At 42.9% G+C, this 18,019-nt stretch overlaps 1 protein-coding gene across 2 annotated transcripts in view; it reads left to right on the forward strand.

The window, feature by feature from the left end:
* KIF13B (kinesin family member 13B) overlaps positions 1–12,817 on the forward strand; it is a 161,899-nt gene extending 149,082 nt beyond the window's left edge. For both annotated transcript variants that reach the window (XM_044290881.1, XM_044290882.1), the window contains 3 exons: positions 3,912–3,974; positions 5,775–6,765; positions 7,648–12,817. In XM_044290881.1, the coding sequence (XP_044146816.1) occupies positions 3,912–3,974; positions 5,775–6,765; positions 7,648–7,931 (1,338 nt within the window). In that variant the 3' untranslated portion in view covers positions 7,932–12,817. The remainder of the gene's footprint in view (positions 1–3,911; positions 3,975–5,774; positions 6,766–7,647) is intronic.
* The last annotated feature ends 5,202 nt before the right edge of the window (positions 12,818–18,019 follow it).

An 18,019-nucleotide genomic window follows, 5' to 3' on the forward strand; every position in this document is an offset into this window, starting at 1 on the left:
ATATAGACAAGGCTGTGTCTTTTAAAATAATGTCCAATCACCTGAATTTACCACAACATCTCAAAGATGATCAGGAGAAATGGGAGGAACCAGAGCTAAATGTCAAAGGGTCTGAATACTTATGCCCACGCAATACTTCACTTTTTCCTTTTTAATAAATTAGCAAAAAATTCTAAAATTCAGTTCTCACTTTCTCAATATTGGGTACTGAGTGCAGATTGATGGGGGAAAACTAGAATTTTTTATATTTTAGCAAGTCCGCAACACAAAAAGTTAAAGGCCTCGTTCACACTTCAGTGTTGCACCTGGTTTTGGCTCACAAATCACTGATGGAAATCACTGACCAAACACTGAAGTGTGAACTCGGCCAAAGGGTCTGAAGACTTTCCGAATTGTATGTATAAATTCGGAAAATTAAAGTTGTTTGTAAATTGTCTTTTTTGTTTTGAAAATCTAATAAAAATTATCCATAAAAAACAAACAAAAAACTATTGTCACAAAACCAGATTAACCTCAGTGTCTAATCTACCGTAAATCCGCTTGCGAGTTTCAGCTTGAATATTAAACTCTCCGAAGCCATGGGTATTTTGTGCCATGAACATGTTTTAGTGTCTTAGAAAAATTTGTAACGTCAGTGTTCTTAATTTTAAAAAAAAATCATAATTTGCGACTTTTTAGGCTTCTCGTCACCTTTCAGAAGTGGCAATAAAATGGACAGGGCTTATCAGAAGGGACCGCTCGTCGCATTGACTATAACTTTCGCAAGAAAGTGGTGGAAGTTATAGCTGAAGTCTATGCCAGCCTGTAGCTGGTGTAGACTTCAGTTTTTGGTGCACAGCAGGGCAGAAATGCCCCCAATTTGTTGAGACATCTGCATCTTAATTGTGACTTTTTTTTTTTTCAACCAAATGTCTTATTTTTCCCAAAATGTCGTCCTCTTCTTGGAAATATATTTAACCCAGTATCCTCATCTTCCTAAAAAAGTTTTTAACCTACAATAGCTTGCTCTTCTTGGCAACCTTGCCAACGCTGTATTTCTCAAAAGGTCCTCCTCTCTTAAACATTAACAAGTGCCCTCTTCTTCTGAAAGGTCCTCCTACCTAGTTGACTGTTCATTTTTGATATCCTGTCCTCCAAAGGTCCTCTTCTTCTTGAAAGGTCGTAAACTTAGTTCTCTCTTTGTTTTGGAAATCCTTTCAAACAAATGCAGCATCTTCAGCCTAGTACCTTCTTCTTTTTAGGAACCTTGTCAACCCAGTGTTCTCATCTTCTCCAAAGTATTTTCAATCTAATATCATCCTTTTGAAATGGCTTCAACTCAGTGTCCCCTTTTTTCATGGAAATCTTTTCAGTCCATGTTCTCTCTTCTTCACAAAAGATCAACGAGTAGTGTTTTTTTATGTCTCAGAAATCTTCCCAATCAACTGTCTTCTTCCCAGAACATCATCAACCGAGTGGACCTGTTTTCTCAGAAACCATATACTTTTCTTAATTAAGCAGTTCTGCATAATGCCCTCTTCCTCGTTAACCTACCCAATGTCATCACCTCAACCTCGTGCCTAGCTCCTCAGCGCAACCCAATGTTTCCCTTTTCCGTGAACACCTTAACGCATTCGATACTGCTACCTGTGATCGCCTCAACCAGTTGTTGGGTGAGAACTCTTGCTTTATGTGGATGTAGTGTTTTATACGTGTTTGTTCTATGATTTGCATACAACGTGTAAAGTGCTCACAAGAGCAATATTAAACTCGCCATAAAATAAATGATCTGCTCTGTACAGGAAAGACTCTCATTATTCTGCTAATGACCGTAAGATGCTCATATTTTATCTGGTCGAACCAATTAAGAAAAATAAATAAAATAATTTAAAGGCAAAAAAAAAAAGTTGACAAACGTCCAAGGCTAAAAAGGGGTGGATTCATTATTTTTCTTTTTTTTTTTTACCAATCCTTTTTGCCTTGGTCTCCTGGCAAATAACTAGTTAAACCCTTTAAGAATAACCTGTCTCATCTTTCCCTCCATTTCCTATGACAGCCCCTATAATAGACGTCCTTAACCTTATTTATGGAGCGATCAGGTGGAAATAGACCTTGCTCTTCTCAGCTTTCTGATGGCTTCAATCCAGGAGGGACCCGTAAAGAGCCGCTCGTCAAAGCATTATGTCTACAGACATGAGATATATGGCGATTCGGGCTGAGCTAGCGGTGATGTCCTGTTCCGCTACATTCTAGCTATCACTACTTATGTAATATATGGGCAGATGCTGGGAACTGATGAAGAGCTCCGACTTTCTTAATGCATGGTCCCTATTACATTTCTGTTTGTGTGTGTGTTATGATTGTGTCCAAGGGAGATATTCAGCAAAAATGACAGAGGTGAACCCAAAGTTGGTGGGCTTATGGTCATATGTATACTTGGAAGATAACGGAGGCGACTTATATGGGTTGTACGGAATTAGAGTAATATGGCTGCTCTCTTCCACAAATAGCGCCACACCTGTCGGCAGGTTGTGCCTGGTATTGCAGCTGAGCTCCCAGATATATTTTCATTAGCTGCATCTTCACAGGTAAAACCGGAATGTTACCGATGTTGACCGAGCTGCTGAAAGTAGGGAAATAACTGCAAGGCTGTTACATATACAGTGTGAATACTGTCAGGCCGTTGTGTCACGATCTCATGTTTCAAAATCTGATGGCGGTCAGGTTATCCAGATCCTTACCCATGATTACATGATTCTGCTCCATTTCCAGGATTCGTTTATATTTTTATAAATTTTGTTATTTTAATATTTATCATCCATTTTCTGGTTTTATGAGGTTTGTATTGTTTATATGTATTTTAATGTTTAGTTTTTTGCTTTGTTTTAATTTTAATTTTATTTTTTTGTTATTTCAGTGATATTTAATATTTATTGTTCTGTAATGTTTACGCTTTTATATTTAAACATTTTATATTTTTTCATGTATTTTAATCTTAAATTTTTTTGTATTACAGTATCTCATTTTTACATTTCATTTTTTTGTTCCTCATTTATTTTATTGTGGTTTCTTGTATTTCATATTTGTTTACCGTTCGTTTGTTTTATTTGTATTTTATTTGTATTTTATTTAACATTTATTATGCGTTAACATTCTTTTAGGTTTTATATTATTTATTTTTCTATTTTTCTATTTTAGTATTTTTTGTGGTTTCGTTTTATTATATTTATTTTTAATTATACATTATTGGGTATTTTTATTTATTTTTATTATACCTTATACATTATCAGGAGTTTAAAAATTATCTCAACAGCCAAAAATGTAATAAAAAATAAAAAAATAAAAAATACTCAACTGTTCATTCACACGGCTGTATGCTGTCTGCAGAAATGCGGATCCGTGTTTTTTGCGGATTAGATGCAGACCTATTCACTCCTATGAGTCCCTTTTCTTCCGTTCTGCAGCTCTGCAAAACAAATAAAACATTTCCTATACTTGTCAGTGAAAATCAAGACGTGGCCCTATTGAAGTCTATGGGTCCGCAAAAATGCAGAACGTAATATTTTTTTTTTTTTCCGGACATGCTGAACTGTCCCCCCAAAAAACACATCTGCATTTTTGCGGACAGCATACGTCCCTCTAAATGAGCCCTGAAACTTACTTGTCCATTATTAATGACGTCACACACATCCACATGACTGCTGCAGCCAATCACTGGGCTTAGCAGTGTTACGTCATACACGCAGGCATCACATTTCCTACTGGATTGGAAAGAAAAAAAAAACATTAAGAAAACTATAAGTAAAATTATTGGAAAGTACTGGAAGTTTTTTCACTGGTGGCATTGAGCTGAGCTCCCGTGTTGTAATATTCCAGTGTGATTCGCGGTGAAGATGTGGGATAATCTTCCATATTTGTTTTGTTTCTTGCAGGCCGTCCCTCGGATTATCGTCCAGTCTGCCAGTATCGAGGACAGCGCCTTGAAGCCTAAGCCGGTAAGGGACACCCGCTATGGTCACCTAAATCCCAACTCTTCTATATTTTTTATATATTCCTGGATTTGTGAAGTGTAGCACAGCTGGGTTTGTCAGGCTCACTAGATCTAGATTTGTAAGATGCAGCAGAGCTGTTCTTGGCTTGCGGAGCTGCGTTTGTTAGAGATCAGATGTGGCGAAGCGGTGCTGGCTTTGTCGGGGGACGCGGTGCTGGCTTTGTCGGGGGACGCGGTGCTGGCTTTGTCGGGGGACGCGGTGCTGGCTTTGTCGGGGGGCGCGGTGCTGGCTTTGTCGGGCGACGCGGTGCTGGCTTTGTCGGGGGACGCGGTGCTGGCTTTGTCGGGGGGCGCGGTGCTGGCTTTGTCGGGGGACGCGGTGCTGGCTTTGTCGGGCGACGCGGTGCTGGCTTTGTCGGGCGACGCGGTGCTGGCTTTGTCGGGGGGCGCGGTGCTGGCTTTGTCGGGGGGCGCGGTGCTGGCTTTGTCGGGGGGCGCGGTGCTGGCTTTGTCGGGGGGCGCGGTGCTGGCTTTGTCGGGGGGCGCGGTGCTGGCTTTGTCGGGCGACGCGGTGCTGGCTTTGTCGGGCGACGCGGTGCTGGCTTTGTCGGGCGACGCGGTGCTGGCTTTGTCGGGCGAAAATGTGTTTATGTAGCAGAGGGCAGTTTTATGACACTATATATACAGTTATTCCTATTTCCTCCTATAATGTGCTTTCAGAGCATGCTGGAAAATGTAGTGTAGCCGGCGGGCAGTACTAGACTCCTGAATGACCCCTTGTCCGCCATTATGATAGTAATTATACCATGAGGTAAGGGCACTCCTGTTCTCTGATGAAGTTTTAGCTTTTGTAACAATTGAGTTTCCAGGGCATGTCACGCCCCCCTCTCAGGAGCGTCCCCCATAACTCTGCCTCTGACAGACACTATTGATTACCCAAGTTTAGTACATGTTGCCTCTGGGAAATAGATCTGAGAAATGGTCTGTTTAATCTCAGAAGCTGCCTCTAAATTCTTCACCTGTAAATTGACAGGCCCCAGGAAAATGGAAGGCGGTGGGGAAGAAAATTTGGAAGCGAAAAAATAAATCTTTGGCAGCCAGTTGAAAATTCATGATTTATCCGGGCCTTAAGTGCAGCCAAAGAACTGCTAGAGACATATAGATCACTGCAGCCCTCCAGCACCCATAAATCCTGCCGTCTGAGCAGCGAAAGGACCAGGCCTGTCTCATAAATCAACTCTCAAGTAAATATTAGGAGCAAAAAAATATTCCTTGTGCAGAGTTTGTCCTTCTGCAAGAGGTGATCGGCGTGTAACAGGATTAACACTCGAGGACCTGCTACATGTGAGGTGACCCCTGGACATTAGAGGATTCCTACCAAAACGTACTCTCTTTGGCCGGTCACACCGAAAATCTATAGGACTCCCAGTCTGTTGTTATGGGGGAGCGGTTATGTCAGAAAAAGTTGTATTTTTTATTTTATTTTTTTCGTTTCATTCTATTGATGCCACCACCATGGCTTAGATAGTTTAAACTCTTGAGCAAGTTAGAAGACCATTATGATTTTAAATAAAAGATAGATATATAGATAGAAAACAGTCCCAGTAAGAGGACTGAAATGTCGCTGTATGGGTGAATAAAGGACAACACAGTTTTCACCGATTGGATGTGTTGCGGCTCTTTTTTCATTTTATGGATAGATATCAGATCAGATAGATACTGTAGATAGAGAGATATGAGAGAAATAGATACAATTTGAACGGTAATTCCAAGATATTGACTGTTTATTTATCCCTCTGCTTAGGCTAACCATGAGGAATTGACTGTGGTCCGTCAACCAGTGATTGCCCGCTCCCCAGTACAAGATAAGAAAAGTGACAAGACACCAGTAGTGCCTTCCCAACCAAAAGTCTGTGATTCTCCAGGACAAGAGTCCCAGGAAGGACCTCCAAGCCCACTCAGTGAAGCTTCGAGTGGATACTTCTCCCATAGTGTCTCCACAGCCACGCTATCAGAGGCATTAAACACGGGAAGTGAAGTGCCTACAGGACAGCCATTGAGTCCATTGGCCACCGATATTAGCTTGGCTATAGTACCTACCTCCCAGGAGCCTGAGAAAGACCATACTGGCAAGCTGAATGCAGTATCTGCTCACGATAATCTCTCAAGCAAGCCAGAGCCCTTGAAGGAGCTGGAGAAACCGGTTCTCACCAAAGACTCAAATTACAAGGAATATCAGGACTTGAGTTCTAGCAACACACATGATACCAAGCCATATCCAAAAACATCAACTGTTGATGTCATGTATGTTCCCATAAGCTCCGGAGGATGTCCAACTGTAGACCTCTCCGTTCCTTCCCAAGACAAGCCCCTAGCAACAAGCTTGACATCTTCTGAAAACCAAGACCCCAAGGATTCTTCTGCACCAGGACCCAGTGAACACTTACTCCAAAGTAAAGTTGTAATGTCACCTTTCAAAATACAAAAGGTGAAAACATCCGAGCTGAGGTCCTTCACACGGATGCTCGGAGATGAAACGCCAAGCTCCGAGAAGGTGGTGGGAACAGATTCTATATTAAAGGGTAGTCAGGAAAAGTTACAGGACCAAGTGGGAAGTGGCGAAGACCCATCGGAAGCAACCTCTGACACGGAGGAGTCTCAGGAGGTTCCTGAGTGGTTGAAAGAGGGAGAATATGTGACCGTTGGGACCAATAAGAACGGTATCGTAAGATACGTTGGACCCGCAGACTTTCAGGAAGGAATGTGGGTCGGTGTGGAGCTTGATCTGCCTGCTGGTAAGAAACTTGCTTCTTAGGGTGATTATTCTTTAAAGATGATCCTAGACTTTTAATATGCCAACCAATCTTTATCCTCTGTGAGAACTAATAGGCCGTACATTGTTGGTGGATCTCTGTGAAAGCATCATCATGTAGTAGAGCTTGGTTTGTTCATGATGTGAGAGTATGTTATAGGTATAGCGTGGCTGAGTTTGTCACTGTTATTATATATTGTTGTAATATTATATAATTGTTGTAATATATTGTTGTAATATTATATAATTATTTTATTTTTATTTATTTTTATATAGTGCTCCAGATCCCCTACTACTGGGCACCATTATCTACCCTTGATTAAACTCGAAGGGGAATTAGCAATTAGCTGACCTAATGGCCATCAAGCATGGCTTGCATAAAGGGGTATTCCAGCCTAAAATTGGATAGGCATTAAATGTTAGATTTCTGTGAATTCAAGGACTACCACCCTCCTCCCCTACCACCCTCCTTCCCCTACCACCCCCCTCCCCTACCACGCTCCTCCCCTACCACCCTCCTCCCCTACCACCCTCCTCCCCCGATCACTAATGACTAGCAGCAAGGAGTTTGAACAGAGCAGAAGCATTCTCGACCACCATGGCATTCAAAATCTGTCTTGCCACGCTCTTGGTAGCAGTTGGGTCTAGCAGTCGATGAGGTCGCTATTAATGGGCCCCCCATCAGTGCTGTGTTGATCACCAGCATAATAAAAACTACATACTGAAAATATTGCCCTACTACATAGGTAGAGTTGATCTAGATGTCACACCAGAAGGGCAACCAGATAGAACAGGTTTTGTTTTTACAGAGTTCTACTGAGGTCCTTTCCTCAAGTCATTATTTTCTTCTTTTCTTCACCCTAAGGCAAAAATGACGGCTCTGTCGGTGGCAAACACTACTTTAAATGCAACCCAGGCTATGGTGTCCTAGTGAGACCTAACAGAGTGAAAAAAGCTACTGGTACTGCCCGGAGAAGAAGTGCTGGATTGCGTTTGCAGGGAGGAACAGAAGACAGGAAAACTGGGAGCTTGTCCGGATCTGCTGGAAATCTCGCAGCATTGACCGCCTTGGCCAAGCCCGATAGAGCCGCTAACTTGAAGGCGGATGCCCGTAAAAAGACGGAGAACAGAAAGTCATGGGCTAATTAATCTACAACACACTACAAGATGGTCATCATCTTCAGTGACTGTCTTCTTCACTACTAATTCTATGCTGTTCCTGCAGGTACATCTGCTTAGAAAGTAGATGATGCAGCACCGGTACGGTATTTTTATCTCCACACCAGTGACCAAGGCTCAGCTCCGATCCAATTATGCTTGTCATAGTGTAAAATCCACACCATGCAGTTATGATGGCATGGCCGAGCCCGTGAGGAGTGGAGAGCCTCCCAAATGCCATTCCTCAATTTTTTTTATATTTTTTCTCCAACCATCTAACATATACTGTATGTGAATCTACATGTATATATGTGTATGTGTAAATATGTTCTATACATACATTGTATGTTATTAAGGCAGGCATCATGCTGATCCATGATCCTGTCCGACCTCTCAGACCAACACTGTGGCTTCTTCTTAGTCATTTTGTCACAACCGCAATCGGAGAGAAATCTGACAAAAGGGAAAATAGACTGGGACCAGTATGTGTCCAGTTACGTCTGTATGTATACATGTATATAGCAGGTTATTAGTATACATATACGTGGTTGGAATTTTGGAAAGTGTAATGTGCAATGAGAAGCAAAGGCAGTCATGTCATACACAAAATTTTACCTTGGCCAATGTCCATAAATGGCTTCCCTGTAGGCCCAGTATACATGCTCTTATTTTTGTGGTCATATGATCCTTGTGTTATGTTAATGTTGTTTGATTTAAGCAGTTTTTATTTGTGTAATCCCACTATTACCACAGTTGTGGATAAGACCACTCTCGTGTTTTTTTTAGGAGGATTTGCAACAATGATTGAACTATGATCTGATTAATAATGCAGGTGGGATTGGTATGGCTTGAGTGTTACTAAGATGTTCCTCCAGCCTGCCCTGCCTAATATCCACAGTTGGGTGAACTATTCCTATTAGTCTGTCTTTGAGGTGAGAGCAAAGAAGGAGCAAGGAGGTTTTAAAGGACTCAACCCACATGTTGTCTCTTATTACCATAGTAATTAGATTTATATATGGAGAGCCTCTTGAGTACAATACAGTCACTTATCTCCTTAGCATGTTATTACGACTGCCTTTCTGTACTTTAAGCATGGAGAATGTTCTTCATGTGACAACTATGAAAGCACAAAAATGTTCTATAGAAGGTGGAGGGTCTTATATTTATGTTATTTATGGGTGGTGGGATGTGATGAAGGGTAATAGAATCATATTATTGGAGATGGGGGGGGGGGGTGCGATGTACAATCTAACAGTTCTCTGTTGATGACCACTACAACGCTCACTTGGTTAGATTTTAAGGCAAGTGTGTCGTGACCAAATCCCATGTCAAAGGCTTGGCAAGGACAAGATGAGACTTTTTGTTCTACATCATAAGCCAAGACCTAGTATGCAGTTCAAGAAGAGCCGGTATCTCTGGTGAAAGATAGAAAGGGATAATACAGAACCTCTCAGCTACTTGACCTTTCAGAAACACCCTCTGTACTAATACTGGTAGCATCATTTATAGCTACAGCAATCCTTGTTTATCTCTGTACTTTGTAGACCCTTACCTGGTGTAGACCCTCCTGAGCTTACTGCACTCGTCTACCTCCACATTGGAGGCCATTTTGTCCACAACCTGGTGACTCTACTACTCTTCACACTTACAACATGTCTAAATGATAGGTACATTTTGATGATTTCACTTTAAAAAATAAAATAGAATGGCCATCATCGACCTAGTATTGATCACAACCTTGCACTTGTTACACTATAGATATGATGCCACTGAAAAGCCTCAGGTTGGGGACCATTGCTGTAGATCAACATCTTCTCCACTGATGGTGTCACACTACGATTCGCCTTCGAGCTTGCACTGTGATATCCACTAGTATAGCACTTTCACCAGCACAGACGTCACTAATGCATATGGATCTAGGCATGGTCGACATGTGGAGAAGATCAGGACCAAATGTGAAAGCGGTGGGGGGTGTAAATTAGCTTGCAGTTGATTCCAAGGGCAAATAATAGCACAAAAATGTGGCATATTTCCTATAAAGTGCCTTAACCCTTTAGTCCACTTCAGACAGTAGTGGTGGCAGCTATGGAGACTACAACGTTTTACAAATTGGAGATAGGTAGCTTTAGTGATGGACCTCATGGATGTCTGGAACTTTCAAGAAAGGGTCATTAACTCTTTAGTCAAGCCAGTCAATAGGTCAACATTGTCTGTTGTGAGAGAAGCTAATTTGTAGGCACATGGTCCCCTGGATTTATCTGGTCCTGTCTTAGGACAATTACATATGCTTTGTAAAAATCCTCTGCTGTCAAATGGTGACAGCAATCTACGGCTATAGTTAGATGGCTACTTGAGTTGAATATCAAAGGTCAAAAGAGCTCAGTTGTTTTGTTTTTTCTCTTAACTTCTTAAATTAAAACATTTTTGTAAACTTCTGTGGATAGTAATAAGTCAAGTTTCAAAAGAAGTTCCATTTGAGGCCTCCTTCTGTACGTGCTTCTTGGTTGTCCGCTACTTCATCACCCTCTAGCATTCCTGTAGCTCATCACGTTGCGTTCGGACACTTTGACCTATCTAGTGTCTGAGATGGTTGAGACCAATTGTGAAGACCACCTGTCCTTTGTCTTCTTAGAGATGTCCCCCAATCCTAACAGAACCCCCACATATTTTGTGTATTTTGTTTTTAGCATGATAGTAGTGTAATATTGTTCCATCTTACATCTCTGCCAAGTATCTGTTGCAAAACCACACTTGCCTTTCTGTTGAGATGCTCCTTTTGAACCACTTATAGATGGAGCACGCATAGACAAGACTGTCACCCGATGTTGCCCATATCTGGACTGTAGTGAACTGGCAACCACTGTAATTTGGGGCAATTTTGCTCCATGCCAGAGCTGTGGTGTATCCCCTGTGTTTATAGCCCCCCCATCCCGAGAGGAGGTTAGAAGGTAAAAGCGATCTGTACACTATCTGGTGGAAGTAGCTTTTAAATTCCTTTGTACATATTTTAACGCACTTTACTTGACCTTAATCAGCCATACGTGGTTAAAATCAAGCAAAAAAAAAAATCAAAAACATCTCATGTCATATTAAAAACATTTGTGATTTTTTTTTTATTTTATTGCTTGCACTGATGCTGCTGCAGTTTTAGAGATTTTCTACATATATGAATAGATTTAATTTTTTATTGTCCAGTGATAGCTGGAGCCTGCAACCCACTGCCACCAATCGGGAAATCTTTATGGGTGCAGAGCCCAAGGAAGATAAATTATGCTTGGTTAAGTTATATCTTGAAGTTTTGACCTGCCAGGGTTGGACTTGAGTGTTTTGAGCAGGGGCGGAGACTAATGACATTGTTCAACCCATGCTTAGAGTTCACACCCCGTGAGATTCTTGACCTTTCAACTCGTTGAACATCTAACACTTTCAATGAGGGGAGGAGAAATCCATGGTCCTCAAGGTTTAAAGCCAAACTCCATTAGTGGGCCCTGTTGTCTCCAGAGGAGGGGATCGAGGCTAAAGACATGACCCCCCCCCCCCTCCCCTCTGTTTTGTTGTCACTTAATATGAGATACGTTCAGCTGTTCAACTAGCCGGGCATCTCAGGCTTTTACGAGGTGGGAAACTGATCCTACTATGTTCAAAGCTGATGGACCAGGCTGGCCCTCAAGCAATGTCTGGATGGCACAGTCTCCCCCTGATGGCTGCCTTATTTCTACATTCCAAAAATATCAACCCACTCTTCTTTTTCTTGTTTTTCACCATAGCCCTCACCCACGGCGGCCTTCATGAACATATCTGCTTCTTTTTGGCAATACTAATTCTAATGTGCCTTAATTTTCCTAGATATTTTTAGACAATTAAACCTTTTTATACTTGCAGTTGGGCAAACGAGACTCCATACGTCTACACTGGGGCCCTTGTTTTTCATTTTGTCTTTTTTTTGTGCTTTTTTCTTTCTTTTCCCCTTTTCATTACAGAAATGAAATTCACTGAGTTTTTTTTCTAGGATTTGATTAAATTAGTACATTTGCAAATCAAGCAGCTGGCACATAAAAGTAACGATGTAATAATGGCGCCTGGAATCGGCTCTCTCCCGGCTTAGTGTTGTGGTATTAAAAAAAAAAAAAAAACTTTTCTTGCCTCGAGATTCCGACTCCCGTGTCCCTTATTTGCTCGGCCATAAAGGGTTGTACCGAGAGCCGCTGTGTAGTAATTAGCACCGTGATCTAGTTACCGTATATCTTAATAAGTTTTTATGTTTTACGTCTGTTGAGAGGGACAGGCCGTTTTTGTTTTGGGTTTGAGCTGGGACTTGTAGTTCCTCCGCATATCGGGAATGCACAGCTTGTCACCTCTATAGTTTGTTTAGTGTTGTAGCTTCTAACCACTTCTCAATGTTCACATGATTTGTGTTTGGGCCGGAGATGTCCTCAAGAATTTTTGGACAATGAATTATAGATTTTTTTTAAAAATAAAAGAGCTGAATTCCAAAGAGATGTCCAAGTAGAAGAAGCGGATCTGGACTTCTGATGCAAAACAATCTTCACTTTATGGCCATAAACAAAATACAGGCAGAGGTGACGCGTTTCAGCATTGCTTCGTTAGGAAAAAGGTGGTGTAGCCGAAACGCGTCACATCTGCCTGTATGTTTTTGATTTGCATCAGAAGCGAGTACTGACCCGCTTCTTCTACTTAGATGTATGGACCCGCGACCCAGGAGACGAGCACCACCTCCTTCCAGTGTGCCGACTGATTATCTCTACAAAGAGACATCCATGAAATTTGAGAATTTTTAAAAAAAGAAAGTTATTTTATTGTATTAAACTGCTGTACGATGCTCAACGATGTCCAATTAATAAACTTTTTTAAACTTGGTTGTTGTGAGTTTTTTTTTTGTTTTTAAAAAAAATAGAATTCATCTGTATTATAATGTGTAATACAGGATGTCACTCAGGATCAGTACAGGATAAGTAATGTATGTACACAGTGACTGCACCAGCAGAATAGTGAGTGCAGCTCTGGAGTATAATACAGGATGTAACTCAGGATCAGTACAGGATAAGTAATGTAATGTATGTACACAGTGACTTCACCAGCAGAATAGTGAGTGCAGCTCTGGAGTATAATACAGGATGTAACTCAGGATCAGTACAGGATAAGTAATGTAATGTATGTACACAGTGACTCCACCAGCAGAATAGTGAGTGCAGCTCTGGAGTATAATACAGGATGTAACTCAGGATCAGTACAGGATAAGTAATGTATGTACACAGTGACTCCACCAGCAGAATAGTGAGTGCAGCTCTGGGGTATAATACAGGATGTAACACAGGATCAGTACAGGATAAGTAATGTATGTACACAGTGACTGCACCAGCAGAATAGTGAGTGCAGCTCTGGAGTATAATACAGGATGTAACTCAGGTTCAGTACAGGGTAAGTAATGTAATGTATGTACACAGTGACTTCACCAGCAGAATAGTGAGTGCAGCTCTGGAGTATAATACAGGATGTAACTCAGGATCAGTACAGGATAAGTAATGTAATGTATGTACACAGTGACTCCACCAGCAGAATAGTGAGTGCAGCTCTGGAGTATAATACAGGATGTAACTCAGGATCAGTACAGGGTAAGTAATGTAATGTATGTACACAGTGACTTCACCAGCAGAATAGTGAGTGCAGCTCTGGAGTATAATACAGGATGTAACTCAGGATCAGTACAGGATTTAGGGCTCTTTCACATCTGCGTTCTTGTCTTCCGGCATAGAGTTCCGTCGTCGGGGCTCTATGCCGGAAGAATCCTGATCAGTTTTATCCTAATGCATTCTGAATGGAGTGAAATCCGTTCAGGATGCATCAGGATGTCTTCAGTTCCGGACCGGAATGTTTTTTGGCCGGAGAAAATACCGCAGCATGCTGCGCTTTTTGCTCCAGCCAAAAATCCTGAACACTTGCCGCAAGGCCGGATCCGGAATTAATGCCCATTGAAAGGCATTGATCCGGATCCGGCCTTAAGCTAAACGTCGTTTCGGCGCATTGCCGGATCCGACGTTTAGCTTTTTCTGAATGGTTACCATGGCTGCCGGGACACTAAAGTCCTGGCAGCCATGGTAAAGTGTAGTGGGGAGCAGGGGAGCAGTATACCTACCGTCCGTGCGGCTCCCGGGGCGCTCCAGAGTGACGTCAGGGCGCCCCACGCACATGGATGACGTGATCGCATGGCACGTCATCCATGCGCATGGGGCGCTCTGACGTCATTCTGGAGCGCCCCGGGAGCCGCACGGACTGTAAGTATACCGCTCCCCCGCTCCCCACTACTACTATGGCAACCAGGACTTTAATAGCGTCCTGGCTGCCATAGTAACACTGAAAGCATTTTGAAGACGGATATTTATCTGCTCCTTCCCTGTATACATGTGGTAGATGGACATCATCTACTCAATATTACACCTCACAGTCACCTGATCATGGTTCAGAGAAATTCAGATGGCAGGTCCTTCTCTTGCAGGAACTCCTCCACCTCAGCTCATTCCAGGAAACCGTGCTCTTTGAAACAGAGAAGTCTTTGGAGAGCTTTGCATCATTATAAAGCACCTACTTGTACATAATGTTCATTGATTGCAGCATGCTATCCTCTAGTGCCTGGTGCTATATGGGATATAAATTCCATCTGTGGCAAAGAGTGGGTGGATTTGGTGAATTCATTCCCCACCCCGACTGCAGGGGCAGCATCCCTGTACGTCTTCATCGCCAACTCTGAGTCTGGAGTAACTTGCGGTTTTTTGTTAGACATCAAGATTCTCCTGTGTGGTACAGCACCATGGTCTACACAGAGAAGGTCTTCATTGGTCTTTGTCCACAGTTGTAAAGTGTTGTGCTATTGCACTTTAGCAAGCAGTTATTATTCTAACTGGACTCTCCAATCCCTATCATTGGGCCCAAAAAGGTCACTGGATGAGAAGCCATAGGATGGAAATGTTATAAAGGGGATCTAACAAGGGATAATCCAAGAATGTTATGGAACAAGTCAGTGCAGCCAAGGGAGTAGGGCTAAATTATCCAGTAATGTAGGAATATGGATGCCAATGGGGTTGTTCTTCCATCACAGATGACCAGAAATTTGGTGTAGATCTAAGGCTACTTTCACACTAGCGTTAATATTTTCTGGTATTGAGATCCGTCATAGGGTCTCAAACGCTCAATACCGGAAATAAACGCTTTAGTTTTGTCCCCATTTATTGTCAATGGGGACAAAACATAACGGAACGCTCCAAAATGCGTTCCATTCTCATACCGGAGAGCAGCATGCTGCGGTTTGCTTTCCGTCCTAGGATGCGGTCATGGCCCACAATGCAACTCAATGGGGACAGATCCGTTTTCTCACACACTATAGAAAACGGATCCGTCCCCCATTGACTTTCAATGGAGTTCATGATAGATCCGCCTCGGCAATGTTAAAGATAAATCAACCGGATCCATTTATAACGGATGCAGGCGGTTGTATTATCAGTAATGGAAGCGTTTTTGCTAAACCCTGGCGCATCCAGCAAAAACGCTAGTGTGAAAGTAGCCTAATCCAGGGAAAAACATGGCTGCTTTCTAGAAGAAACAGCATCCCCTGGTGTCCATGGGTTGTGACTGGTTTTACAGCTCGGTTCTTTGCAGGTGTATTATAGGCACAGCCCATGGACAGTTGGGGGCACTGTTTCTGTTTTCTAATCTCAAACAAATCCTAAAAGGGGTTGTACAAGAATGGACCATTACACTCTTCTCAGCGCTGGCTCCCCGCTCCTTCTCCTCCAGGGCTGTGATGCTCCACTGCTCTCCCTTGAGTAAACACCCGGTTTGACGTCACCTGGCCATGGAGGTGAGCACGTCCCCTTGCGTTATGTGACCATTTGTCATGACATAATGGAAGCTGATCAACGCCGCAGCGTCAAACCGGATGTTTACTGCCAGGGAGCCCAGTGGAGCATCACAGGCTGGGAGGAGAAGGGGCAGGACCCTGTGCCGGGCAGCAGGTAAGTAAGCTTCCCTTTACAGGTCTGGCCAAGAAGGGGGGGGGGTTAGCAAACCCCTTCCAATTCTTGCAACGCTGATTGTTGGGGTGCCGGGTGTCAGACCTTGTTTCAGCTAGGATTGATGACCTAACCCAAGGGCATGGAATCAGAATCTAGAAACCCAACAAATCCTTTAAGGAGAGAAGAGAACCCCTTGAGCTAAGAAATCCAGAAAATATTGTGCTCAGTTTAAGGACTCGTTCACACGACCATATGGTCACTGTGCCCGATCTGTGGACTGCAAATAGTGGTCCACAACTCACGGACACTGGCCCCGTGAATTCCGTGTCGCGGTGCAGACCTGTTGACTTGAATGGGTCCAAGCTCTGCAAAAGATAGGACATGTCCTATCTTTTTCTGTATCTTGCAGATCGCGGACCCATTCAAGTCAATGGGTCCGCACTGCAGCACGGAGTTCACACGGTTGGTGCCCATGTATTGTGGACACACTGTTAGCGGTCTGCAACACGGGCCCTGCAACCATACGGCAGTGTGAATGAGCCCTAATTCAACATTTAGCCGAGATTTCCAGTTTGCACGGTTGAAGTAGACCTGAGTACAGCACTTGGTACAACGCATGGCAATATGTGGTTTTCAAGGTGGCTGGGGTTTATAAACACACGACTAAGGCCACAATCTGAATCTCTGCCCCTGAGTGAAGAAAATCATACTGTAGATACTACTTCGACAATTTTTAGCTCTGCTACATCAGAGGATATTTCAGGAGCAGATTTTAAAACCATTGATTTTCTTTCTTGCTTCCAGTTATCGTCTCTTCGCCTTTTTAACCACCACTTCTACAGATGTTTATTCTCAAGGTCCTGTACAAGCCTTGTCTGCTTTCAATAATGCATTATTGTTAGTAAGCGATCAGGGGGTGTCCTACTCCTGAACCCCCAGTGACTTACTGTATTTTGTGAGGTAGCCTGCAGCAGCACCACCACAGGTAAACTGAAGTATTACTGTTCCCACTGAAGTCAATGGGCTGTCCTTGTAAGATCTTATTCACCCAACAGTTAAAAAATGGGAGCCATATTTTTAACGACCATCACACAGCCGTTTTCAGAACAATGGAAGTTTATGGGCATACTCACATGGATGTTTTTTTAAATGGCCATCCAAAAATAGGTCCTATTTTCCTATCGCCCATGACAGCACCACCTGAGAGAAGGATCCGCCCCCACGAGACAGGAAACCTGCAGAATAAAAAGGGCGGACACTCTCCTCCCCGGGGGACGTCATCTGTATGCGCCCTATGAGAGGAGCGTGATTTTCCTTTGCCGACGTCTGTTTGCGAGCTGGCTGAGCTGCTTGCAATGGAGGAAGACAAGCCATCTGAGGAGCCTGCTGTCCCTCCTGCTCCGGTACCTCTGAAGGGGTGGGTGTGGGTCTCTTATGACCTAGCTTCCCTTTTACTAATAGGCATTACTGTTTACTTTACAGGTTAAGCCTAAGAAAGTGGTGGCCAAAAACAAAAATAGAGAGTGTGCATGGTGTAAAGTGGGGTTACCCTCAGACTGGTATAAAAAAAATGTGCCAGACCTGTATAGACAAGACGGTTGCAGAAGAATCTCCTTCCTTTTATAAATGTCTACAGGCGTTGGTTCGGTCAGAGGTTAACTCCTCCTTAACTGCTAAAAAAGGATCAGAGGCCTATTCGTAAAGAGACCCGGCGAAATCCCATTTTTTCAGAAGAAGAGGAAGATTTTCCTTCTTCAGTAATTGAACTTTCTGATGTCTCATATCAATCCTCTCCTGATGAGGAAGAAGGTCAGGGGCGGAGACCGTGTTTCCCTGTGAAAGATACGGAGAAGCTTTTAAAGGCCGTGCGTTCTACTATGGGCATAGAAGAGACCCGGGAGCCCCGTTCCTTTCAGGACATTATGTTTGAGGGGTTAGATGCCAGACAACATGGTACTTTTCCGGTACACAAAAATGTAGCTGTGTTGATTAAAGGGGAGTGGAAGAAACCAAATAAGAGAGTATTTATTTCCAAGAATCTCAAACGCAAAT

Source organism: Bufo gargarizans, chromosome 4 (genome assembly GCF_014858855.1).
Source record: "Bufo gargarizans isolate SCDJY-AF-19 chromosome 4, ASM1485885v1, whole genome shotgun sequence".
Lineage (NCBI taxonomy): Eukaryota > Metazoa > Chordata > Amphibia > Anura > Bufonidae > Bufo > Bufo gargarizans.